We start from the raw sequence: 27,853 nt of genomic DNA on the forward strand, positions 1-27,853 counted from the left end.
CCCCAGCGCTCTGGCATGGAGACACATGATAATGGGCCCCTATAAGAGTAGTTTCCCCGGCCCCGCTCATGTGATCACCCCAGCGCTCTGACATGGAGACACATGATAATGGGCCCCTATAAGAGTAGTTTCCCCGGCCCCGCTCATGTGATCACCCCAGCGCTCTGGCATGGAGATACATGATAATGGGCCCCTATAAGAGTAGTTTCCCCGGCCCCGCTCATGTGATCACCCCAGCGCTCTGGCATGGAGACACATGATAATGGGCCCCTATAAGAGTAGTTTCCCCGGCCCCGCTCATGTGATCACCCCAGCGCTCTGGAATGGAGTTACATGATAATGGGCCCCTATAAGAGTAGTTTCCCCTGCCCCGCTCATGTGATCACCCCAGCGCTCTGACATGGAGATACATGATAATGGGCCCCTATAAGAGCAGTTTCCCCGGCCCCGCTCATGTGATCACCCCAGCGCTCTGGCATGGAGATACATAATAATGGGCCCCTATAAGAGTAGTTTCCCCGGCCCCGCTCATGTGATCACCCCAGCGCTCTGGCATGGAGATACATGATAATGGGCCCCTATAAGAGCAGTTTCCCCGGCCCCGCTCATGTGATCACCCCAGCGCTCTGGCATGGAGATACATGATAATGGGCCCCTATAACAGTAGTTTCCCCGGCCCCGCTCATGTGATCACCCCAGCGCTCTGGCATGGAGATACATGATAATGGGCCCCTATAAGAGTAGTTTCCCCGGCCCCGCTCATGTGATCACCCCAGCGCTCTGCCATGGAGACACATGATAATGGGCCCCTATAAGAGTAGTTTCCCCGGCCCCGCTCATGTGATCACCCAGCGCTCTGGCATGGAGACACATGATAATGGGCCCCTATAAGAGTAGTTTCCCCGGCCCCGCTCATGTGATCACCCCAGCGCTCTGGCATGGAGATACATGATAATGGGCCCCTATAAGAGCAGTTTCCCCGGCCCCGCTCATGTGATCACCCCAGCGCTCTGGCATGGAGACACATGATAATGGGCCCCTATAAGAGTAGTTTCCCCGGCCCCGCTCATGCGATCACCCCAGCGCTCTGGCATGGAGATACATGATAATGGGCCCCTATAAGAGTAGTTTCCCCGGCCCCGCTCATGTGATCACCCCAGCGCTCTGACATGGAGATACATGATAATGGGCCCCTATAAGAGCAGTTTCCCCGGCCCCGCTCATGTGATCACCCCAGCGCTCTGGCATGGAGACACATGATAAATGGGCCCCTATAAGAGTAGTTTCCCCGGCCCCGCTCATGTGATCACCCCAGCACTCTGGCATGGAGATACATGATAATGGGCCCCTATAACAGTAGTTTCCCCGGCCCCGCTCATGTGATCACCCCAGCGCTCTGGCATGGAGATACGTGATAAATGGGCCCCTATAAGAGCAGTTTCCCCGGCCCCGCTTATGTCATCACCCCAGCGCTCTGGCATGGAGATACATGATAATGGGCCCCTATAAGAGTAGTTTAACCGGCCCCGCTCATGTGATCACCCCAGCGCTCTGGCATGGAGATACATGATAAATGGGCCCCTATAAGAGTAGTTTCCCCGGCCCCGCTCATGTGATCACCCCAGCGCTCTGGCATGGAGACACATGATAATGGGCCCCTATAAGAGCAGTTTCCCTGGCCCCGCTCATGTGATCACCCCAGCGCTCTGGCATGGAGATACATGATAATGGGCCCCTATAACAGTAGTTTCCCCGGCCCCGCTCATGTGATCACCCCAGCGCTCTGGCATGGAGATACATGATAATGGGCCCCTATAAGAGCAGTTTCCCCGGCCCCGCTCATGTGATCACCCCAGCACTCTGGCATGGAGATACATGTTGAGACTGCAGAGAAAGTTACAGATGTTTCATCAGACTGGGAGCCGGCTCTGCGTGTCCCAACCTGAGCGCTCCAGTTTCGGTCTCTGACACCCAGTTTAGGATGTTTTGTTTGTGGATCTCGGCTCTTTATCAGTGTAATAAAGGACACACAATCATCACCTGCCGGGCAGGCTCGGCCCTGTCTCACTAGAGATGAGTGTTACGGGGTGCGTGCAACATCACCGGGGACCCGCAGCCCCTAACAGCCTGCGGCAGACCATCTTTTTTAACCCTATTCGGATGACTTAAGGGAGTCACAGTGCCACCCTAAAAGCCTGATCTGCCTCGTTCATCCCAGGGTCGGTAATCTGGAGTCTGGTTTTGCAAAACCAAAACATGAGGATGAAATTAGAACCAAAACAAACAAACAAACCACCCACAGGGGTCTGAGGGTATCTAAAGTGACGCCATAGAGCAATCTGTAGGTAATAGGTATAGTATACATTGGTGATGCTGCGCAGGGATGGCATTTACCCCGTTACACAAAATCCATCTTCTATGTCGCAGCAAACGCGACCTAATCGCTTTTTCAAAAACAAAAAATAGGGTCAAAATATAATAGGCCTAAACACGCTACAAATAAGAAATCACCTAAGATTGGAAAAATGCGTTATATAATAGGATAAAACCATGGTTTCCCATAAGGCTCCTCCGTTATCGCCATCCTGTACTGGCGGGATACCGGTCTCTTCGGAATGGTCCCCTCTGTGGGGTACAGGGCTCATCTCCCTTTAATATTAACCCTTTGATTGCCGTGACAGATAAGCGAACTATCCGCTAAAAATCCCAGCGTACATTTGTTATATAAATTAAATGTAAAAATGTTGTGTAGTAAAAGATTATATTTCCTATATAAGGTGACGTCCAGGCCATTATGATGAATGAAAAGGTTTGCTTGCCAATTTTCACACCTATTTTGTCAATTTCACTCAGCACTCAAAGGGTAATGGCCCCTGAAATATTTGACATTTAATACAACTTTTTTTAGCGGTCTTGTCACCCCCAGAGCACGTCATTGCGCAGGATCCCCAGTCCTAGTCATTGTTACGTCATGCCTCCCCCTCTGGCGTCAGCTTGTATTTCAGGCCCAGCGTCCCTTTAAACCCTGCGCAGAAAGATGTCCGTGTATCCCGTGCAGCACTCGAGGTGTTAAGCGACGGACTCCTCTCTCTCTCTCATTACAACATGTGAGAGGGAGGTTTCTCCAGTCACTCCAGTATCCAGGCTGGAGACACCCATTTCCCTGGGAGGCACTCTCAGTGCATAGCTGTCTGTCTGAGTGTGTGCGTGTGTTTACTGCTGCTATCTGTGTCACAAGGCATGTCATTGTCCCCGCAGCCAGGACTGGGGACCATGAGCCACTAGCTCCGCACCTACGGACCCTCGCCACTCTTTGCCTTCCAACTCGGGATGAAGAAGATTTTCTCCTGCTCCACTTCCCAGTTTCCTGTAGGTATTTAACTGTGTGTCTGTAACGTCCCCTGCTCCGTACCGGAGGGGACGTATTTATGGGGGGGGGGGGGGGGGACAGGAACAGGTAACAACTGGGCACTTGGGACGGTTGCAGACACTTGGCTGTAGATAGAAGGTACATGGATACCTAGGTGACACCGTATATGGGTGGTGGGCACTGGCAGGGATGTAGCGATGCGTTTCGGATGCTGTCAGTGAGAGCTGTTTGCTGTTAGCAATCAGTAACACTCGTTACATGGAGACACGTTGTGTGTTTACTGCACCCGTTACTGTAACCTGACATTGGAGCCAGGTGTCCCCAGCAGCAGCTGGACACAAAGACGGTGCTTCCAGAGAGAGTTTGGCTGCGGTCAGTGATTAGTGGACAGAATGGATTTCCATGGAGAGAGCAGAGCAGCCTCCTCCGCCCTTTGCCTGGGGTCTACAGTAAATGTGACTTTTGGAGTTGTGTTTGATGTGTGCAGCAGCACAGTGCCAACCTCAGTGCACGCTCACTTCCCGGCTGTCATTGTGTCATCCTGCTCCGGTGACTTGCCTGTAATTACACATCGCGGGCTCTGCCAGCTTATGGCGCCCACAGATTCGGGAGGTCAATGGAGAATCTGCCAGAAGTCTTTTTCCATTTCTGAGCCCCAGTGGTGTCATTATGACAGGAATGGTCCTGACATGTTCCTGTGTGACGGAGACACCTGGAGGGAGACCATACAGTATGTGTGTGTGTGTGTATATAACACACACACACACACACACACAGAGGGAAAAGACTGTCAGACTGTGTGTATAAGGTGTATAATGCCACAAACGCATTTCCTGGTCAAATTTGGGCCCTATCCCGAAGGTATCTCATTATGGTTTGCAAATACCGGAAAATACGGATATAACCGAAATCCAAGCTACTTTTGGTATAGCATATATATATATATATATATTATACCACTTTTCCATCCACGTCCCTGTCCTGGGACTTGGAACATTCCTCTTTGTAATGCGGCACTGATTTGGGTTATTCCCAGATAGGCGCCATTGGAGAGGATGGAACCGGGGGAAGCCGTACAAGGTTTGGATACCCGGCTTACGCGTTCCGGGGATTTCCATGCCTGAATGAATACATCGGGTGCCGTGCACATGATACTGTACTGGTAATGTTTATGGGAAACGTCGGTATCTGCTGCTATATTTGAACACGTTATCTTATTGTTATCTGACATTTTCGGCTCACAAGGGCTTCCTGTGGCGTACTTAATTAGATTACTGGCAGAGTTTCCTGCGCCGCCCCCAACATCAAACCATTATGTCAAACTTTATCTGCGTGCAGCTTGTAGGTGGCCGGTATAACGTTATTTGTTACCGTAACACTTTGCGTAGTGCACCACTTGCGTGTCCACATTGGTGACCCTTCAAAGGAGACTTAAAAAGCAGCCTTGGCGCAGCTGGCCAGCAAAGGGGGTAATGCAGGATGTGCCGCTCGGGGTGAATAAATTCATAGGACGCAGATGGCGGAGCGTCACGTCTGGGCACCTTGCTCGTGGATTTTACAGCTGACTGACTTGCGGAGCCGGCTGGGAATCCTGAAATCCTGGGCTGCGTTCCCACATCTGGATCAAACATGCCGCTCTCTATCCATCCAAACCTGCATTTGCTTTTCATTCTGAGGCTCCGAGACGTCTGAAGCTGTGAAAAGGCAGATCCGTCTTTGGCACGATGCGCACATGTGGCCGCCGCAGACAGCGCGTACCGGAATGGCGCTGTTTGTGTAGTCGGAGCCAGGACTTAGAACCTGGCCCATAGGAATGTACATACATAGGATCAGGCAGTTCTATTTGGGCCTGTGTACAGGGTATATTGTGGTAGAAGTCCAGGGCTTGGCTGAGGGACGGGCGCTGGGTTTCTGGAGAGGCATAGCAGAATTACATGGAGGAACAAGATGGCAGCCAGATAATGGGCGTATGGAAATCTGTGTTTAGTTGACCATCTTGCATGATCTTTCCACTCACAGATTTGAAGGCCTCGGTCAGGGGTCCGTCGGGTGTCTGTGACCTGTCTGCTCTAATCTCCTGCTGTGCGTGTGGCAGCTGCTACGCTGGGAGTGTGGAGGTGGTGGTGGGCCGCACAATGACAGTCACTGGGAGCAGGTGCTGGGGAGGGGAGGCGCTGCGGCTGTGATCTTTCCATGCAATAGAACAATAATACCCCAATACACCTCTCCCAGTGTCTACACATGGACCAGCTCCACCGCACACTTCCACACACCTCTGTATTTCTAGAACCAGGACTAGCTCACAGAGCCCGATAGTGGTTCATTGACATACGGAGGACCCCACGCTGTTTTATCCCTGTATTTTTAGAACAAGGACTAGTTCATAGAGCCCGATGGTGGCTCAGTGACATACGGAGGACCCCACGCTGTTTTACCTCTGTATTTCTAGAACCAGAACTAGCTCCCAGAGCCTGATAGTGGTTCATTGACATACGGAGGACCCCACGCTGTTTTACCTCTGTATTTCTAGAACCAGGACTAGCTCACAGAGCCTGATAGTGGTTCATTGACATACGGAGGACCCCACGCTGTTTTACCCCTGTATTTCTAGAACCAGTCACAGGCTCAGTGACATACAGAGGACCCCACGCTGTTTTACCTCTGTATTTCTAGAACCAGTCACAGGCTCAGTGACATACAGAGGACCCCACGCTGTTTTACCCCTGTATTTCTAGAACCAGGACTAGCTCACAGAGCCCGATGGTGGCTCAGTCACATACATAGGACCCCACGCTGTTTTACCCCTGTATTTTTAGAACAAGGACTAGTTCACAGAGCCCGATGGTGGCTCAGTGACATTTGGAGGACCCCACGCTGTTTTACCCCTGTATTTCTAGAACCAGGACTAGCTCACAGAGCGCGATGGTGGCTCAGTGACATTTGGAGGACCCCACGCTGTTTTACCCCTGTATTTCTAGAACCAGGACTAGCTCACAGAGCGCGATGGTGGCTCAGTGACATTTGGAGGACCCCACGCTGTTTTACCCCTGTATTTCTAGAACCAGGACTAGCTCACAGAGCGCGATGGTGGCTCAGTGACATACGGAGGACCCCACACTGTTTTACCCCTGTATTTCTAGAACCAGGACTAGCTCACAGAGCGCGATGGTGGCTCAGTGACATTTGGAGGACCCCACGCTGTTTTACCCCTGTATTTCTAGAACCAGGACTAGCTCACAGAGCCCGATGGAGGCTCAGTGACAAACAGAGGACCCCACGCTTTTTTACCCCTGTATTTCTAGAACCAGGACTAGCTCACAAAGCGCGATGGTGGCTCAGTGACATACGGAGGACCCCACACTGTTTTACCCCTGTATTTCTAGAACCAGGACTAGCTCACAGAGCACGATGGTGGCTCAGTGACATACGGAGGACCCCACACTGTTTTACCCCTGTATTTCTAGAACCAGGACTAGCTCACAGAGCCCGATGGTGGCTCAGTGACATACATAGGACTCCACGCTGTTTTACCCCTGTATTTCTACTGAGAGTTATGTATAGAACAGCAGTTGTACTGAGCACAGCACCATGACAGTGAGGAAGGGGAGGCTGCTGTGTTACACAGACCTACTGATGGGGGACAGGTACTGAGAGTTATGTATAGAGCAGCAGTTGTACTGAGCACAGCACCATGACAGTGAGGAAGGGGAGGCTGCCGTGTTACCCAGACCTACTAATGGGGGGACAGGTACTGAGAGTTATGTATAGAACAGCAGTTGTACTGAGCACTGCACAATGACAGTGAGGAAGGGGAGGCTGCCGTGTTACCCAGACCTACTGATGGGGGCAGGTGCTGAGAGTTATGTATAGAGCAGCAGTTGTACTGAGCACAGCACCATGACAGTGAGGAAGGGGCGGCTGCCGTGTTACCCAGACCTACTGATGGGGGGACAGGTACTGAGAGTTATGTATAGAGCAGCAGTTGTACTGAGCACAGCACAATGACAGTGAGGAAGGGGAGGCTGCCGTGTTACCCAGACCTACTGATGGGGGGACAGGTACTGAGAGTTATGTATAGAACAGCAGTTGTACTGAGCACTGCACAATGACAGTGAGGAAGGGGAGGCTGCCGTGTTACCCAGACCTACTGATGGGGGGACAGGTACTGAGAGTTATGTATAGAACAGCAGTTGTACTGAGCACAGCACCATGACAGTGAGGAAGAGGAGGTTGCCGTGTTACCCAGACCTACTGATGGGGGGACAGGTACTGAGAGTTATGTATAGAACAGCAGTTGTACTGAGCACAGCACAATGACAGCGAGGAAGGGGAGGCTGCCGTGTTACCCAGACCTACTGATGGGGGGACAGGTACTGAGAGTTATGTATAGAACAGCAGTTGTACTGAGCACAGCACCATGACAGCGAGGAAGGGGAGGCTGCCGTGTTACCCAGACCTACTGATGGGGGACAGGTACTGAGAGTTATGTATAGAACAGCAGTTGTACTGAGCACAGCACCATGACAGCGAGGAAGGGGAGGCTGCCGTGTTACCCAGACCTACTGATGGGGGGACAGGTACTGAGAGTTATGTATAGAGCAGCAGTTGTACTGAGCACAGCACAATGACAGTGAGGAAGGGGAGGCTGCCGTGTTACCCAGACCTACTGATGGGGGGACAGGTACTGAGAGTTATGTATAGAACAGCAGTTGTACTGAGCACAGCGCCATGACAGTGAGGAAGGGGAGGCTGCTGTGTTACCCAGACCTACTGATGGGGGGACAGGTACTGAGAGTTATGTATAGAGCAGCAGTTGTACTGAGCACAGCACAATGACAGTGAGGAAGGGGCGGCTGCCGTGTGACCCAGACCTACTGATGGGGGGACAGGTACTGAGAGTTATGTATAGAACAGCAGTTGTACTGAGCACTGCACAATGACAGTGAGGAAGGGGAGGCTGCCGTGTTACCCAGACCTACTGATGGGGGGACAGTTACTGAGAGTTATGTATAGAGCAGCAGTTGTACTGAGCACAGCACAATGACAGTGAGGAAGGGGAGGCTGCCGTGGTACCAAGACCTACTGATGAGGGACAGGTACTGAGAGTTATGTATAGAGCAGCAGTTGTACTGAGCACTGCACAATGACAGTGAGGAAGGGGAGGCTGCCGTGTTACCCAGACCTACTGATGGGGGGGACAGGTACTGAGAGTTATGTATAGAACAGCAGTTGTACTGAGCACAGCACAATGACAGTGAGGAAGGAGAGGCTGCCGTGTTACCCAGACCTACTGATGGGGGGACAGGTACTGAGAGTTATGTATAGAACAGCAGTTGTACTGAGCACAGCACAATGACTGTGAGGAAGGGGCGGCTGCCGTGTTACCCAGACCTACTGATGGGGGGACAGGTACTGAGAGTTATGTATAGAGCAGCAGTTGTACTGAGCACAGCACCATGACCGCGAGGAAGGGGAGGCTGCCGTGTGACCCAGACCTACTGATGGGGGGGCAGGTACTGAGAGTTATGTATAGAGCAGCAGTTGTACTGAGCACTGCACAATGACAGTGAGGAAGGGGAGGCTGCCATGTTACCCAGACCTACTGATGGGGGGACAGGTACTGAGAGCTATGTATAGGACAGCAGTTGTACTGAGCACAGCACCATGACAGTGAGGAAGGGGAGGCTGCCGTGTTACCCAGACCTACTGATGGTAGACAGGTACTGAGAGTTATGTATAGAGCAGCAGTTGTACTGAGCACAGCACAATGACAGTGAGGAAGGGGAGGCTGCCGTGTTACCCAGACCTACTGATGGGGGGACAGGTACTGAGAGTTATGTATAGGACAGCAGTTGTACTGAGCACAGCACCATGACAGTGAGGAAGGGGAGGCTGCCGTGTTACCCAGACCTACTGATGGGGGGACAGGTACTGAGAGTTATGTATAGAGCAGCAGTTGTACTGAGCACTGCACAATGACAGCGAGGAAGGGGAGGCTGCCGTGTTACCCAGACCTACTGATGGGGGACAGGTACTGAGAGTTATGTATAGAACAGCAGTTGTACTGAGCACAGCACCATGACAGCGAGGAAGGGGAGGCTGCCGTTTTACCCAGACCTACTGATGGGGGGACAGGTACTGAGAGTTATGTATAGAACAGCAGTTGTACTGAGCACTGCACAATGACAGCGAGGAAGGGGAGGCTGCCGTGTTACCCAGACCTACTGATGGGGGGAAAGGTACTGAGAGTTATGTATAGAACAGCAGTTGTACTGAGCACAGCACCATGACAGTGAGGAAGGGGAGGCTGCCGTGTTACCCAGACCTACTGATGGGGGGACAGGTACTGAGAGTTATGTATAGAGCAGCAGTTGTACTGAGCACAGCACCATGACAGCGAGGAAGGGGAGGCTGCCGTGTTACCCAGATCTACTGATGAGGGACAGGTACTGAGAGTTATGTATAGAGCAGCAGTTGTACTGAGCACTGCACAATGACAGCGAGGAAGGGGAGGCTGCCGTGTTGCCCAGATCTACTGATGAGGGACAGGTACTGAGAGTTATGTATAGAGCAGCAGTTGTACTGAGCACTGCACAATGACAGTGAGGAAGGGGAGGCTGCCGTGTGGCCCAGACCTACTGATGGGGGGACAGGTACTGAGAGCTATGTATAGAACAGCAGTTGTACTGAGCACAGCACCATGACAGTGAGGAAGGGGAGGCTGCCGTGTGACCCAGACCTACTGATGGGGGGACAGGTACTGAGAGTTATGTATAGAGCAGCAGTTGTACTGAGCACAGCACAATGACAGTGAGGAAGGGGAGGCTGCCGTGTTACCCAGACCTACTGATGGGGGGACAGGTGCTGAGAGTTATGTATAGAGCAGCAGTTGTACTGAGCACTGCACAATGACAGTGAGGAAGGGGAGGCTGCCGTGTTACCCAGACCTACTGATGGGGGCAGGTGCTGAGAGTTATGTATAGAACAGCAGTTGTACTGAGCACAGCACAATGACAGTGAGGAAGGGGAGGCTGCCGTGTTACCCAGACCTACTGATGGGGGGCAGGTACTGAGAGTTTTGTATAGAGCAGCAGTTGTACTGAGCACAGCACCATGACAGTGAGGAAGGGGAGGCTGCCGTGTGACCCAGACCTACTGATGGGGGGACAGGTGCTGAGAGTTATGTATAGAGCAGCAGTTGTACTGAGCACTGCACAATGACAGTGAGGAAGGGGAGGCTGCCGTGTGGCCCAGACCTACTGATGGGGGGACAGGTACTGAGAGCTATGTATAGAGCAGCAGTTGTACTGAGCACAGCACCATGACAGTGAGGAAGGGGAGGCTGCCGTGTGACCCAGACCTACTGATGGGGGGACAGGTACTGAGAGTTATGTATAGAGCAGCAGTTGTACTGAGCACAGCACAATGACAGTGAGGAAGGGGAGGCTGCTGTGTTACCCAGACCTACTGATGGGGGGACAGGTACTGAGAGTTATGTATAGAGCAGCAGTTGTACTGAGCACTGCACAATGACAGTGAGGAAGGGGAGGCTGCCGTGTTACCCAGACCTACTGATGGGGGCAGGTGCTGAGAGTTATGTATAGAGCAGCAGTTGTACTGAGCACAGCACCATGACAGTGAGGAAGGGGAGGCTGCCGTGTTACCCAGACCTACTGATGGGGGGACAGGCACTGAGAGTTATGTATAGAGCAGCAGTTGTACTGAGCACTGCACAATGACAGTGAGGAAGGGGAGGCTGCCGTGTTACCCAGACCTACTGATGGGGGGACAGGTACTGAGAGTTATGTATAGAGCAGCAGTTGTACTGAGCACAGCACCATGACAGTGAGGAAGGGGAGGCTGCTGTGTAACCCAGACCTACTGATGGGGGGACAGGTACTGAGAGTTATGTATAGAGCAGCAGTTGTACTGAGCACAGCACCATGACAGTGAGGAAGGGGAGGCTGCTGTGTAACCCAGACCTACTGATGGGGGGACAGGTACTGAGAGTTATGTATAGAGCAGCAGTTGTACTGAGCACTGCACAATGACAGTGAGGAAGGGGAGGCTGCCGTGTGGCCCAGACCTACTGATGGGGGGACAGGTACTGAGAGCTATGTATAGAGCAGCAGTTGTACTGAGCACAGCACCATGACAGTGAGGAAGGGGAGGCTGCCGTGTGACCCAGACCTACTGATGGGGGGCAGGTACTGAGAGTTTTGTATAGAGCAGCAGTTGTACTGAGCACAGCACCATGACAGTGAGGAAGGGGAGGCTGCCGTGTTACCCAGACCTACTGATGGGGGGCAGGTACTGAGAGTTATGTATAGAGCAGCAGTTGTACTGAGCACAGCACCATGACAGTGAGGAAGGGGAGGCTGCCGTGTTACCCAGACCTACTGATGGGGGGCAGGTACTGAGAGTTTTGTATAGAGCAGCAGTTGTACTGAGCACAGCACCATGACAGTGAGGAAGGGGAGGCTGCCGTGTTACCCAGACCTACTGATGGGGGGCAGGTACTGAGAGTTTTGTATAGAGCAGCAGTTGTACTGAGCACTGCACAATGACAGCGAGGAAGGGGAGGCTGCCGTGTTACCCAGACCTACTGATGGGGGACAGGTACTGAGAGTTATGTATAGAACAGCAGTTGTACTGAGCACAGCACCATGACAGTGAGGAAGGGGCGGCTGCCGTGTTACCCAGACCTACTGATGGGGACAGGTACTGAGAGTTATGTATAGAGCAGCAGTTGTACTGAGCACAGCACAATGACAGTGAGGAAGGGGAGGCTGCTGTGTTACCCAGACCTACTGATGGGGGGACAGGTACTGAGAGTTATGTATAGAGCAGCAGTTGTACTGAGCACAGCACCATGACAGTGAGGAAGGGGAGGCTGCCATGTTACCCAGACCTACTGATGGGGGGACAGGTACTGAGAGTTATGTATAGAGCACCAGTTGTACTGAGCACAGCACCATGACAGTGAGGAAGGGGAGGCTGCCGTGTGACCCAGACCTACTGATGGGGGGACAGGTACTGAGAGTTATGTATAGAACAGCAGTTGTACTGAGCACAGCGCCATGACAGTGAGGAAGAGGAGGCTGCCGTGTTACCCAGACCTACTGATGGGGGGACAGGTACTGAGAGCTATGTATAGAACAGCAGTTGTACTGAGCACAGCACCATGACAGTGAGGAAGAGGAGGCTGCCGTGTTACCCAGACCTACTGATGGGGGGACAGGTACTGAGAGTTATGTATAGAGCAGCAGTTGTACTGAGCACTGCACAATGACAGTGAGGAAGGGGAGGCTGCCGTGTTACCCAGACCTACTGATGGGGGACAGGTACTGAGAGTTATGTATAGAACAGCAGTTGTACTGAGCACAGCACCATGACAGTGAGGAATATTTGCAGGCAGTACTGTGAGTATCAGGGATTACTGATGGTAGGAACAGACTGGTTTATAGTTGAATACAGAACCTTCTCTATTATTAGCCATTGTGATTACAGGTCAGGGTGACAGTGTCAGCAGCCAGCCTGGGAACAATCAGGAAGCTACTAGATATAGGGTCCGGTAGGACGGCTCATCCCCAGAGAACAGGGCCATCAATGGGGTCAGCTACAGTGTGGTCCTCCCCCCCCCCCCCCCGACAATCTGCAGTTCCTGTGACCCTGAGGATTCCTCAGGCGCTACTAAGCGGAGGTCTGGCGGCGTAGTGGAAGCACGGCCACGTTTACATATATATCTCTGTACTCTGTACCTGACACTCCCAGCTCCCACTCACCTGTGCCGTCTCTCCTGCAGGTAGACAAGTGGGACAAACATGACCAGAAGCTGCTGGAGGCGGTGGAGAAGGGAGATGCGAAGAAGGTCGCTTCACTTCTGTCCAAGAAGCCCATCCGAGCCACCAAGACCGGTCCCAATGGACAATCGGCGTAAGTAGCGACAACCCCAGGGCCGAGGTCCGCAGGTGGAATCGGCAGTCATAGTACCCCATAAGGAACGTAAACCCTAATACGGGGGTGTAATGCCTTTGTGATAACATTACGCACCATTACAGAGGAGCAGATTTAATGTGGCTGGTACTTTATCACTGGGCAAACAGCCCCCAACTGTCATTTTGCATGCTGGGTTTGTGCGTTACACAGATGATATGATGCTGTGTCGTTGTATACAACAGCAGATCACAGAAGCCGCCAGCAATTCCGCGTCTGCATCCACTTCTGAATCAGCCCCAGTCTCATCTCATGTCAGCGATGTTACAGTGCTGCTCACCCCATTCTGTAACTCTCGCCCCACAGGTTCCATCTTGCCGCTTCCAAGGGCCTTCTGGAATGTATGAGCGTGATTATATCTCACAAGGTGGAGATAAATGCCAAAACGGACGATGGTAACTTGACACAGAATGTGGTGTATCACATACATTTGTCCACGTGTCCCATTCCTCAGTGTCCCCTCAGCTCCGCGTGTCCCATTCCTGTGTCCCCTCAGCTCCGCGTGTCCCATTCATCAGTGTCCCCTCAGCTCCGCGTGTCCCATTCATCAGTGTCCCCTCAGCTCCGCGTGTCCCATTCATCAGTGTCCCCTCAGCTCCGCGTGTCCCATTCATCAGTGTCCCCTCAGCTCCGCGTGTCCCATTCATCAGTGTCCCCTCAGCTCCGCGTGTCCCATTCATCAGTGTCCCCTCAGCTCCGCGTGTCCCATTCATCAGTGTCCCCTCAGCTCCGCGTGTCCCATTCATCAGTGTCCCCTCAGCTCCGCGTGTCCCATTCATCAGTGTCCCCTCAGCTCCGCGTGTCCCATTCATCAGTGTCCCCTCAGCTCCGCGTGTCCCATTCATCAGTGTCCCCTCAGCTCCGCGTGTCCCATTCATCAGTGTCCCCTCAGCTCCGCGTGTCCCATTCATCAGTGTCCCCTCAGCTCCGCGTGTCCCATTCATCAGTGTCCCCTCAGCTCCGCGTGTCCCATTCATCAGTGTCCCCTCAGCTCCGCGTGTCCCATTCATCAGTGTCCCCTCAGCTCCGCGTGTCCCATTCATCAGTGTCCCCTCAGCTCCGCGTGTCCCATTCATCAGTGTCCCCTCAGCTCCGCGTGTCCCATTCATCAGTGTCCCCTCCGCTCCGCGTGTCCCATTCATCAGTGTCCCCTCAGCTCCGCGTGTCCCATTCATCAGTGTCCCCTCAGCTCCGCGTGTCCCATTCATCAGTGTCCCCTCAGCTCCGCGTGTCCCATTCATCAGTGTCCCCTCAGCTCCGCGTGTCCCATTCATCAGTGTCCCCTCAGCTCCGCGTGTCCCATTCATCAGTGTCCCCTCAGCTCCGCGTGTCCCATTCATCAGTGTCCCCTCCGCTCCGCGTGTCCCATTCATCAGTGTCCCCTCAGCTCCGCGTGTCCCATTCATCAGTGTCCCCTCAGCTCTGCGTGTCCCATTCATCAGTGTCCCCTCAGCTCCGCGTGTCCCATTCATCAGTGTCCCCTCCGCTCCGCGTGTCCCATTCATCAGTGTCCCCTCCGCTCCGCGTGTCCCATTCATCAGTGTCCCCTCAGCTCCGCGTGTCCCATTCCTCAGTGTCCCCACTGCTCCGCGTGTCCCATTCATCAGTGTCCCCTCAGCTCCGCGTGTCCCATTCATCAGTGTCCCCTCAGCTCCGCGTGTCCCATTCATCAGTGTCCCCTCAGCTCCGCGTGTCCCATTCATCAGTGTCCCCTCAGCTCCGCGTGTCCCATTCATCAGTGTCCCCTCAGCTCCGCGTGTCCCATTCATCAGTGTCCCCTCAGCTCCGCGTGTCCCATTCATCAGTGTCCCCTCAGCTCCGCGTGTCCCATTCATCAGTGTCCCCTCAGCTCCGCGTGTCCCATTCATCAGTGTCCCCTCAGCTCCGCGTGTCCCATTCATCAGTGTCCCCTCAGCTCCGCGTGTCCCATTCATCAGTGTCCCCTCAGCTCCGCGTGTCCCATTCATCAGTGTCCCCTCAGCTCCGCGTGTCCCATTCATCAGTGTCCCCTCAGCTCCGCGTGTCCCATTCATCAGTGTCCCCTCAGCTCCGCGTGTCCCATTCATCAGTGTCCCCTCAGCTCCGCGTGTCCCATTCATCAGTGTCCCCTCAGCTCCGCGTGTCCCATTCATCAGTGTCCCCTCAGCTCCGCGTGTCCCATTCATCAGTGTCCCCTCAGCTCCGCGTGTCCCATTCATCAGTTTCCCCTCAGCTCCGCGTGTCCCATTCATCAGTGTCCCCTCAGCTCCGCGTGTCCCATTCATCAGTGTCCCCTCAGCTCCGCGTGTCCCATTCATCAGTGTCCCCTCAGCTCCGCGTGTCCCATTCATCAGTGTCCCCTCCGCTCCGCGTGTCCCATTCATCAGTGTCCCCTCCGCTCCGCGTGTCCCATTCATCAGTGTCCCCTCCGCTCCGCGTGTCCCATTCATCAGTGTCCCCTCAGCTCCGCGTGTCCCATTCATCAGTGTCCCCTCAGCTCCGCGTGTCCCATTCATCAGTGTCCCCTCAGCTCCGCGTGTCCCATTCATCAGTGTCCCCTCAGCTCCGCGTGTCCCATTCATCAGTGTCCCCTCAGCTCCGCGTGTCCCATTCATCAGTGTCCCCTCAGCTCCGCGTGTCCCATTCATCAGTGTCCCCTCAGCTCCGCGTGTCCCATTCATCAGTGTCCCCTCAGCTCCGCGTGTCCCATTCATCAGTGTCCCCTCAGCTCCGCGTGTCCCATTCATCAGTGTCCCCTCAGCTCCGCGTGTCCCATTCATCAGTGTCCCCTCAGCTCCGCGTGTCCCATTCATCAGTGTCCCCTCAGCTCCGCGTGTCCCATTCATCAGTGTCCCCTCAGCTCCGCGTGTCCCATTCATCAGTGTCCCCTCAGCTCCGCGTGTCCCATTCATCAGTGTCCCCTCAGCTCCGCGTGTCCCATTCATCAGTGTCCCCTCAGCTCCGCGTGTCCCATTCATCAGTGTCCCCTCAGCTCCGCGTGTCCCATTCATCAGTGTCCCCTCAGCTCCGCGTGTCCCATTCATCAGTGTCCCCTCAGCTCCGTGTCCCATTCATCAGTGTCCCCTCAGCTCCGCGTGTCCCATTCATCAGTGTCCCCTCAGCTCCGCGTGTCCCATTCATCAGTGTCCCCTCAGCTCCCCGTGTCCCATTCATCAGTGTCCCCTCAGCTCTGCGTGTCCCATTCATCAGTGTCCCCTCAGCTCCGCGTGTCCCATTCATCAGTGTCCCCTCAGCTCTGTGTCCCATTCATCAGTGTCCCCTCAGCTCCGCGTGTCCCATTCATCAGTGTCCCCTCAGCTCCGCGTGTCCCATTCATCAGTGTCCCCTCAGCTCCGCGTGTCCCATTCATCAGTGTCCCCTCAGCTCCGCGTGTCCCATTCATCAGTGTCCCCTCAGCTCCGCGTGTCCCATTCATCAGTGTCCCCTCAGCTCCGCGTGTCCCATTCATCAGTGTCCCCTCAGCTCCGCGTGTCCCATTCATCAGTGTCCCCTCAGCTCCGCGTGTCCCATTCATCAGTGTCCCCTCAGCTCCGCGTGTCCCATTCATCAGTGTCCCCTCAGCTCCGCGTGTCCCATTCATCAGTGTCCCCTCAGCTCCGCGTGTCCCATTCATCAGTGTCCCCTCAGCTCCGCGTGTCCCATTCATCAGTGTCCCCTCAGCTCCGCGTGTCCCATTCATCAGTGTCCCCTCAGCTCCGCGTGTCCCATTCATCAGTGTCCCCTCAGCTCCGCGTGTCCCATTCATCAGTGTCCCCTCAGCTCCGCGTGTCCCATTCATCAGTGTCCCCTCAGCTCCGTGTCCCATTCATCAGTGTCCCCTCAGCTCCGCGTGTCCCATTCATCAGTGTCCCCTCAGCTCCGCGTGTCCCATTCATCAGTGTCCCCTCAGCTCCGTGTGTCCCATTCATCAGTGTCCCCTCAGCTCTGTGTGTCCCATTCATCAGTGTCCCCTCAGCTCCGCGTGTCCCATTCATCAGTGTCCCCTCAGCTCCGTGTCCCATTCATCAGTGTCCCCTCAGCTCCGCGTGTCCCATTCATCAGTGTCCCCTCAGCTCCGCGTGTCCCATTCATCAGTGTCCCCTCAGCTCCGCATGTCCCATTCATCAGTGTCCCCTCAGCTCCGCGTGTCCCATTCATCAGTGTCCCCTCAGCTCCGCGTGTCCCATTCATCAGTTTCCCATCAGCTCTGTGTGTCCTATTCATCAGTGTCCCCTCAGCTCTGCGTGTCCCATTCATCAGTGTCCCCTCAGCTCCGCGTGTCCCATTCATCAGTGTCCCCTCAGCTCCGCGTGTCCCATTCATCAGTGTCCCCTCAGCTCCGCGTGTCCCATTCATCAGTGTCCCCTCAGCTCCGTGTCCCATTCATCAGTGTCCCCTCAGCTCCGCGTGTCCCATTCATCAGTGTCCCCTCAGCTCCGCATGTCCCATTCATCAGTGTCCCCTCAGCTCCGCGTGTCCCATTCATCAGTGTCCCCTCAGCTCCGCGTGTCCCATTCATCAGTTTCCCATCAGCTCTGTGTGTCCCATTCATCAGTTTCCCATCAGCTCCGCGTGTCCCATTCATCAGTGTCCCCTCAGCTCCGCCTGTCCCATTCATCAGTGTCCCCTCAGCTCCGCGTGTCCCATTCATCAGTGTCCCCTCAGCTCCGCGTGTCCCATTCATCAGTGTCCCCTCAGCTCCGCGTGTCCCATTCATCAGTGTCCCCTCAGCTCTGCGTGTCCCATTCATCAGTGTCCCCTCAGCTCTGCGTGTCCCATTCATCAGTGTCCCCTCAGCTCTGTGTGTCCCATTCATCAGTGTCCCCTCAGCTCCTCGTGTCCCATTCATCAGTGTCCCCTCAGCTCCGCGTGTCCCATTCATCAGTGTCCCCTCAGCTCCGCGTGTCCCATTCATCAGTGTCCCCTCAGCTCCGTGTGTCCCATTCATCAGTGTCCCCTCAGCTCCGCGTGTCCCATTCATCAGTGTCCCCTCAGCTCCGCGTGTCCCATTCATCAGTGTCCCTTCAGCTCCGCGTGTCACTTGCATTAGTAACCCCCCAGTTCTATGTGTCACATATATTAGTGTCCCTGAATCTCCACCTAGAGTCACCTAAGTTCCGGTGAGTTACATAGTTGTCCCCACCATCTCTTGTAACTACGTCCCTGTGTGCCACCATCATTAGTGACTCCAGCTAGACAGGGCACAGCCTTGCCCATGTAATACCACCTGACCAATCTCTGTTTCCCACAGGCTGCACTGCACTACATTTGGCCTCAAGTAACTGCCACCCGGACTGTGTGAAGCTTCTCCTGCAGGTAGGTCGACCCCCTTATCCACCTGTGGCCGCTGTCACACGCCAGCTCTGGGTGACCATGCATTGCAGCGTGCAGAGCGGTACACACTGGCACATTATATTCTATGGGAAGGGCTGAGTGCCCGTCACACACAGAACACAGCCTGCAGTGTGGGTGCTCTCATGTGACAGGAATACCATGGATCTGAATGGCGCTTTTCATTGGCTGGGAACAGACTCCGTGACTTTGTAATTGGGGATTTAGCATCAGAATGTGCACAAGTTGTCTGTGAAGGGACGACTTTCAGGCACATCTGTCATGCCATCGCTCGCCCCATCTATCTGGGTGACATCCACCATGGTTGTTCTGTGTCCACACATTAATGATAGAAGACGGTGGATTTAGGGACCTTCCAAACATCCCCAATGCTTCTCACACCCATACCTCCGGTTCAGCACCATGCAATGATCCCCTTTTCACACTCGGTTCATTTCTTCCGACAGCTATTGCATCAGCAAATATAATCAGTGACCCTTTACCCATTTTATACCATCACAACACACATCTTTTGTCTACATGATGTACTGGTGCGGCCGTGGGGGTCTCATCCTGTTCCGTGTTGTTGCAGCGTGGAGCCCATGAAGATTCCATAGATTTCCAGAGCCGCACGCCGTTACACTGTGCTGGTGAGTCCCTGGGGGTAATGGACTAATAAGAGCTACTCCCGGCAGGACAAGATCGCCGGCTGCATATATGTTACTATACATACAGCGCCATCACTGGTATTACTGTAATAATCATTACTGTTTTCCCTCATGATCTATCGCAGCCACGTCAGGATGTGTTTCCAGCGTGCTACTGCTGTGCAGCGCAGAGGACACCATCTTGGATGCGGTGGATGACGTGAGTTGATCCCTTTAACGTTGACGTGACTTCGCCATATGCGATGTATCTCTCTGGTGTCGCTGTAGATGTTATTCCATCAATATGAGCAGGAAATTCCATAGACTCTTATCAGCTAGGTTTTGTTGGACCTCACTAGTATCCCACGCTCAGAGTGACAGGAGGGGGGAGACAGATGTGACCGTAAAGGGGGGGTGCTGGCCGGTCAACATCAGACGAACGGTCCTTCCCTGACCCCAGGCTGTTGGACTTATTTTGATGGAAATCATGCAGAGTTCTGGGAAGTTTGATGTTGCAGCAATTCTAATGAGCATTTCCTATACAGCAACCCCCCAGAAATACGACCAAGGTCGATGATTAGTCATCTAATTACTTTATGGCAAGCGTTCTGTGAAAATGATGGCAGTGATTTGTGTTCTCTCCTGGTTCAGGACGGGCGGACACCGCTGATTATAGCTGCGATACGCAACCATCCAACAGTGTGCTCCTTGCTGCTGGACCGCGGCGCAGAGTTGGATCACGCGGACAGGGAGAAGAAGTAAGATTTACTGATCTACAATGAGACAGATGTGTTCCTGACATGTGCACATTATAGGGCCCATTTATCACTGATAACTTACAGCTTATTCCATGTAAACAACCATTAGAACCAGCATAATATTTAGTATCCCTGGAATGTAGGACAGGAGCAGAGATCTCCATTCCTAGAGCAGCTTTCCTCACATTGCAGGCAGGAGTGAGATCTCTTCAGAGCCCTCTACCCTGGGGTTACTCAATCATACATCTGCCTGGTACCAGTGACATCACTGAGAATCCAGTCACTAGGAGCAGGGGCGTAACCAGAACTGTGTGGGCCCCATAGCAACATAGAAGGGGTCCCTGTCCCAATGCTTCCCGAGACCCCTCTCCACAGCAGTTATTCATTTTCTGCCTCGTAATAGTGCCCTAGTTTATTGTCTGAACCACAGCAGTGCCCTGGGTTATTGTAGAAGCATCGCAGTGCCCTAGTTTATTGTCTGAACCACAGCAGTGCCCTGGGTTATTGTAGAAGCATCGCAGTGCCCTAGGTTATTGTCTGAACCACAGCAGTGCCCTGGGTTATTGTAGAAGCATCGCAGTGCCCTAGGTTATTGTCTGAACCACAGCAGTGCCCTGGGTTATTGTAGACGCATCATAGTGCCCTAGTTTATTGTCTGTACCACAGCAGTGCCCTAGGTTATTGTAGAAGCATCGTAGTGCCCTAGGTTATTGTCTGTACCACAGCAGTGCCCTAGGTTATTGTAGAAGCATCGTAGTGCCCTAGGTTATTGTCTGAACCACAGCAGTGCCCTAGGTTATAGTAGAAGCATCATAGTGCCCTAGGTTATTGTCTGAACCACAGCAGCGCCCTAGGTTATTGTAGACGCATCATAGTGCCCTAGTTTATTGTCTGTACCACAGCAGTGCCCTGGGTTATTGTAGAAGCATCGTAGTGCCCTAGTTTATGGTCTGTACCACAGCAGTGCCCTAGGTTATTGTAGAAGCATCGCAGTGCCCTAGTTTATTGTCTGTACCACAGCAGTGCCCTAGGTTATTGTCGATGCATCATAGTGCCCTAGTTTATTGTCTGTACCACAGCAGTGTCCTAGGTTATTGTAGACGCATCATAGTGCCCTAGTTTATTGTCTGTACCACAGCAGCGCCCTAGGTTATTGTAGACGCATCATAGTGCCCTAGTTTATTGTCTGTACCACAGCAGTGCCCTGGGTTATTGTAGAAGCATCGTAGTGCCCTAGTTTATGGTCTGTACCACAGCAGTGCCCTAGGTTATTGTAGAAGCATCGCAGTGCCCTAGTTTATTGTCTGTACCACAGCAGTGCCCTAGGTTATTGTCGATGCATCATAGTGCCCTAGTTTATTGTCTGTACCACAGCAGTGTCCTAGGTTATTGTAGACGCATCATAGTGCCCTAGTTTATTGTCTGTACCACAGCAGTGCCCTAGGTTATTGTAGAAGCATGGTAGTGCCCTAGTTTATTGTCTGTACCACAGCAGTGTCCTAGGTTATTGTAGACGCATCATAGTGCCCTAGTTTATTGTCTGTACCACAGCAGTGCCCTAGGTTATTGTAGAAGCATGGTAGTGCCCTAGTTTATTGTCTGTACCACAGCAGTGCCCTAGGTTATTGTAGAAGCATCGTAGTGCCCTAGGTTATTGTCTGTACCACAGCAGTGCCCTAGGTTATTGTAGAAGCATCGTAGTGCCCTAGGTTATTGTCTGAACCACAGCAGTGCCCTAGGTTATAGTAGAAGCATCATAGTGCCCTAGGTTATTGTCTGAACCACAGCAGCGCCCTAGGTTATTGTAGACGCATCATAGTGCCCTAGTTTATTGTCTGTACCACAGCAGTGCCCTGGGTTATTGTAGAAGCATCGTAGTGCCCTAGTTTATGGTCTGTACCACAGCAGTGCCCTAGGTTATTGTAGAAGCATCGCAGTGCCCTAGTTTATTGTCTGTACCACAGCAGTGCCCTAGGTTATTGTCGATGCATCATAGTGCCCTAGTTTATTGTCTGTACCACAGCAGTGTCCTAGGTTATTGTAGACGCATCATAGTGCCCTAGTTTATTGTCTGTACCACAGCAGTGCCCTAGGTTATTGTAGACGCATCATAGTGCCCTAGTTTATGGTCTGAACCACAGCAGTGCCCTAGGTTATTGTATGAGCATCGTAGTGCCCTAGTTTATGGTCTGAACCACAGCAGTGCCCTAGGTTATAGTAGAAGCATCATAGTGCCCTAAGTTATTGTCTGAACCACAGCAGTGCCCTAGGTTATTGTAGAAGCATGGTAGTGCCCAATGATGTCACATTGTAGGGCTGCCAGGACACGTTGGGGTTTAATAAAGTCGCGGTGGAAGGGTTTATCCTTCCGTGGAAGCAGCAGTGATAGCGCAGTATGGTGTGACACGTGTGCTTAGTACATACTGCGCTACAGCCTGTGGTGTGACGTGTGTGCTTAGTACATACTGCGCTACAGCCTGTGGTGTGACGTGTGTGCTAAGTACATACTGCGCTACAGCCTATCTATTACATGCAGACACGGATTACTGACTTACCATCAGGTTATGTAACATTATGATGCCCTCCACATTACAAAGAGCAGTTCAGAATATGAAACATCACAGTGTCCTTCAGTTCATATTGCAAATGACCGTGCCCCCTATCCATTCTGTGCCGCACTATAGTGCCTGCATTTAATACTGTACTACATTAAAGTGCTTCAGTTCTTATTAAGTAACATCATAGTGCCCTCCACATAATAAAGAGTCCATCTAATTGAAACACTACATTGGTCTGCTCATATTATGCCACATTAAAGCAGCCCCTTACCATTATGACACCCACTACACTCTCCACTCACGTAACGGAAATCACTTCATAACATTTGATGGTGCAGTCTCATGAATATTAGGCCAGGCCACACATTGGCCGTTATCTCTGTGTATATAACGGATATATGGAATAATCCATATTGCTGACAGTAACTGGCAGACGCGTATAATAACTCCCCAGTGTGCATTGTGTCTTTGTGACAGGACCGCTCTGCTCCTGGCCTGTGAGAAAGGTAACATCCAGGCCGCAGAAACATTGATCACAAAGGGAGCTGACCCCAGGCTCAAGGACAACAAAGGCAACGATGCTCTCTATTATGCCAGCAGTGCCCTGGGTTATTGTAGAAGCATCGCAGTGCCCTAGGTTATTGTCTGAACCACAGCAGTGCCCTGGGTTATTGTAGACGCATCATAGTGCCCTAGTTTATTGTCTGTACCACAGCAGTGCCCTAGGTTATTGTAGAAGCATCGTAGTGCCCTAGGTTATTGTCTGTACCACAGCAGTGCCCTAGGTTATTGTAGAAGCATCGTAGTGCCCTAGGTTATTGTCTGAACCACAGCAGTGCCCTAGGTTATAGTAGAAGCATCATAGTGCCCTAGGTTATTGTCTGAACCACAGCAGCGCCCTAGGTTATTGTAGACGCATCATAGTGCCCTAGTTTATTGTCTGTACCACAGCAGTGCCCTGGGTTATTGTAGAAGCATCGTAGTGCCCTAGTTTATGGTCTGTACCACAGCAGTGCCCTAGGTTATTGTAGAAGCATCGCAGTGCCCTAGTTTATTGTCTGTACCACAGCAGTGCCCTAGGTTATTGTCGATGCATCATAGTGCCCTAGTTTATTGTCTGTACCACAGCAGTGTCCTAGGTTATTGTAGACGCATCATAGTGCCCTAGTTTATTGTCTGTACCACAGCAGTGCCCTAGGTTATTGTAGAAGCATGGTAGTGCCCTAGTTTATTGTCTGTACCACAGCAGTGTCCTAGGTTATTGTAGACGCATCATAGTGCCCTAGTTTATTGTCTGTACCACAGCAGTGCCCTAGGTTATTGTAGAAGCATGGTAGTGCCCTAGTTTATTGTCTGTACCACAGCAGTGCCCTAGGTTATTGTAGAAGCATCGTAGTGCCCTAGGTTATTGTCTGTACCACAGCAGTGCCCTAGGTTATTGTAGAAGCATCGTAGTGCCCTAGGTTATTGTCTGTACCACAGCAGTGCCCTAGGTTATTGTAGAAGCATCGTAGTGCCCTAGGTTATTGTCTGAACCACAGCAGTGCCCTAGGTTATAGTAGAAGCATCATAGTGCCCTAGGTTATTGTCTGAACCACAGCAGCGCCCTAGGTTATTGTAGACGCATCATAGTGCCCTAGTTTATTGTCTGTACCACAGCAGTGCCCTGGGTTATTGTAGAAGCATCGTAGTGCCCTAGTTTATGGTCTGTACCACAGCAGTGCCCTAGGTTATTGTAGAAGCATCGCAGTGCCCTAGTTTATTGTCTGTACCACAGCAGTGCCCTAGGTTATTGTCGATGCATCATAGTGCCCTAGTTTATTGTCTGTACCACAGCAGTGTCCTAGGTTATTGTAGACGCATCATAGTGCCCTAGTTTATTGTCTGTACCACAGCAGTGCCCTAGGTTATTGTAGAAGCATGGTAGTGCCCTAGTTTATTGTCTGTACCACAGCAGTGTCCTAGGTTATTGTAGACGCATCATAGTGCCCTAGTTTATTGTCTGTACCACAGCAGTGCCCTAGGTTATTGTAGAAGCATGGTAGTGCCCTAGTTTATTGTCTGTACCACAGCAGTGCCCTAGGTTATTGTAGAAGCATCGTAGTGCCCTAGGTTATTGTCTGTACCACAGCAGTGCCCTAGGTTATTGTAGAAGCATCGTAGTGCCCTAGGTTATTGTCTGAACCACAGCAGTGCCCTAGGTTATAGTAGAAGCATCATAGTGCCCTAGGTTATTGTCTGAACCACAGCAGCGCCCTAGGTTATTGTAGACGCATCATAGTGCCCTAGTTTATTGTCTGTACCACAGCAGTGCCCTGGGTTATTGTAGAAGCATCGTAGTGCCCTAGTTTATGGTCTGTACCACAGCAGTGCCCTAGGTTATTGTAGAAGCATCGCAGTGCCCTAGTTTATTGTCTGTACCACAGCAGTGCCCTAGGTTATTGTCGATGCATCATAGTGCCCTAGTTTATTGTCTGTACCACAGCAGTGTCCTAGGTTATTGTAGACGCATCATAGTGCCCTAGTTTATTGTCTGTACCACAGCAGTGCCCTAGGTTATTGTAGACGCATCATAGTGCCCTAGTTTATGGTCTGAACCACAGCAGTGCCCTAGGTTATTGTATGAGCATCGTAGTGCCCTAGTTTATGGTCTGAACCACAGCAGTGCCCTAGGTTATAGTAGAAGCATCATAGTGCCCTAGGTTATTGTCTGAACCACAGCAGTGCCCTAGGTTATTGTAGAAGCATGGTAGTGCCCAATGATGTCACATTGTAGGGCTGCCAGGACACGTTGGGGTTTAATAAAGTCGCGGTGGAAGGGTTTATCCTTCCGTGGAAGCAGCAGTGATAGCGCAGTATGGTGTGACACGTGTGCTTAGTACATACTGCGCTACAGCCTGTGGTGTGACGTGTGTGCTTAGTACATACTGCGCTACAGCCTGTGGTGTGACGTGTGTGCTAAGTACATACTGCGCTACAGCCTATCTATTACATGCAGACACGGATTACTGACTTACCATCAGGTTATGTAACATTATGATGCCCTCCACATTACAAAGAGCAGTTCAGAATATGAAACATCACAGTGTCCTTCAGTTCATATTGCAAATGACCGTGCCCCCTATCCATTCTGTGCCGCACTATAGTGCCTGCATTTAATACTGTACTACATTAAAGTGCTTCAGTTCTTATTAAGTAACATCATAGTGCCCTCCACATAATAAAGAGTCCATCTAATTGAAACACTACATTGGTCTGCTCATATTATGCCACATTAAAGCAGCCCCTTACCATTATGACACCCACTACACTCTCCACTCACGTAACGGAAATCACTTCATAACATTTGATGGTGCAGTCTCATGAATATTAGGCCAGGCCACACATTGGCCGTTATCTCTGTGTATATAACGGATATATGGAATAATCCATATTGCTGACAGTAACTGGCAGACGCGTATAATAACTCCCCAGTGTGCATTGTGTCTTTGTGACAGGACCGCTCTGCTCCTGGCCTGTGAGAAAGGTAACATCCAGGCCGCAGAAACATTGATCACAAAGGGAGCTGACCCCAGGCTCAAGGACAACAAAGGCAACGATGCTCTCTATTATGCCAACCTATCCGCGGATGGAGCCCTCAAGAAACTGATCCACACTGCATTGGACAGAAGGAAAAATGGTGCGGTGCAGCCCAATTGCAGCGATGTAATGTGGGCTGTGCAGGACGGGCATAATGCTATAATAGTCCGCCTAGTACCTAACCCTTGTACAGTACTTTCCTTCCTGCATCCTAACCCTAACCTTCCCCCTAGAGCCTAACCCTTACACCTTCCTTCCTGTACCCTAACCTCCCCCCTAGTGCCTAACCCTTACACCTTCCTTCCTGTAGCCTAACCCTAACCTTCCCCCTAGTGCCTAACCCTCATACCTTCCTTCCTGTAGCCTAACCCTAACCTTCCCCCTAGTGCCTAACCCTTACACCTTCCTTCCTGTAGCCTAACCCTAACCTTCCTTCTAGTGCCTAACCCTTACACCTTCCTTCCTGTACCCTAACCCTAACCTTCCCCCTAGTGCCTAACCCTCATACCTTCCTTCCTGTAGCCTAACCCTAACCTTCCCCCTAGTGCCTAACCCTCATACCTTCCTTCCTGTAGCCTAACCCTAACCTTCCCCCTAGTGCCTAACCCTCATACCTTCCTTCCTGTAGCCTAACCCTAACCTTCCTTCTAGTGCCTAACCCTTACACCTTCCTTCCTGTAGCCTAACCCTAACCTTCCTTCTAGTGCCTAACCCTTACACCTTCCTTCCTGTACCCTAACCTTCCTTCTAGTGCCTAACCCTTACACCTTCCTTCCTGTACCCTAACCTTCCTTCTAGTGCCTAACCCTTACACCTTCCTTCCTGTAGCCTAACCCTAACCTTCCCCCTAGAGCCTAACCCTTACACCTTCCTTCCTGTACCCTAACCTCCCCCTAGTGCCTAACCCTTACACCTTCCTTCCTGTACCCTAACCTTCCTTCTAGTGCCTAACCCTTACACCTTCCTTCCTGTACCCTAACCTTCCTTCTAGTGCCTAACCCTTACACCTTCCTTCCTGTACCCTAACCTCCCCCCTAGTGCCTAACCCTTATACCTTCCTTCCTGTAGCCTAACCCTAACCTTCCTTCTAGTGCCTAACCCTTACACCTTCCTGTACCCTAACCTCCCCCCTAGTGCCTAACCCTTACACCTTCTTTCCTGTAGCCTAACCCTAACCTTCCCCCTAGTGCCTACCCCTTACACCTTCCTTCCTGTACCCTAACCTCCCCCTAGTGCCTAACCCTTATACCTTCCTTCCTGTAGCCTAACCCTAACCTTCCTTCTAGTGCCTAACCCTTATACCTTCCTTCCTGTACCCTAACCTTCCCTCTAGTGCCTAACCCTTACACCTTCCTTCCTGTACCCTAACCTCCCCCCTAGTGCCTAACCCTTATACCTTCCTTCCTGTAGCCTAACCCTAACCTTCCCCCTAGTGCCTAACCCTTACACCTTCCTTCCTGTAGCCTAACCCTAACCTTTCTTCTAGTGCCTAACCCTTATACCTTCCTTCCTGTAGCCTAACCCTAACCTTCCTTCTAGTGCCTAACCCTTACACCTTCCTTCCTGTATCCTAACCCTAACCTTTCCCCTAGTGCCTAACCCTTATACCTTCCTTCCTGTAGCCTAACCTTCCCC

The 27,853-nt window shown here is 52.1% G+C and overlaps 1 protein-coding gene across 1 annotated transcript in view; it reads left to right on the plus strand.

Annotated features, from left to right (window-relative positions):
- The window catches only part of ANKRD35 (ankyrin repeat domain 35), a 55,141-nt gene that overhangs the window by 19,773 nt on the left and 7,515 nt on the right, over positions 1 to 27,853 (plus strand). Inside the window, exons 2-8 of the mRNA XM_083167029.1 lie at positions 13,176 to 13,306; positions 13,673 to 13,761; positions 18,597 to 18,661; positions 19,269 to 19,326; positions 19,470 to 19,543; positions 19,975 to 20,081; positions 26,137 to 26,318. Coding sequence (XP_083023155.1) covers positions 13,176 to 13,306; positions 13,673 to 13,761; positions 18,597 to 18,661; positions 19,269 to 19,326; positions 19,470 to 19,543; positions 19,975 to 20,081; positions 26,137 to 26,318 — 706 coding nt within the window. The remainder of the gene's footprint in view (positions 1 to 13,175; positions 13,307 to 13,672; positions 13,762 to 18,596; positions 18,662 to 19,268; positions 19,327 to 19,469; positions 19,544 to 19,974; positions 20,082 to 26,136; positions 26,319 to 27,853) is intronic.

This window comes from Crinia signifera, chromosome 12 (assembly GCF_055691185.1).
Source record: "Crinia signifera chromosome 12, ASM5569118v1, whole genome shotgun sequence".
NCBI classification, from domain to species: Eukaryota; Metazoa; Chordata; class Amphibia; order Anura; family Myobatrachidae; genus Crinia; species Crinia signifera.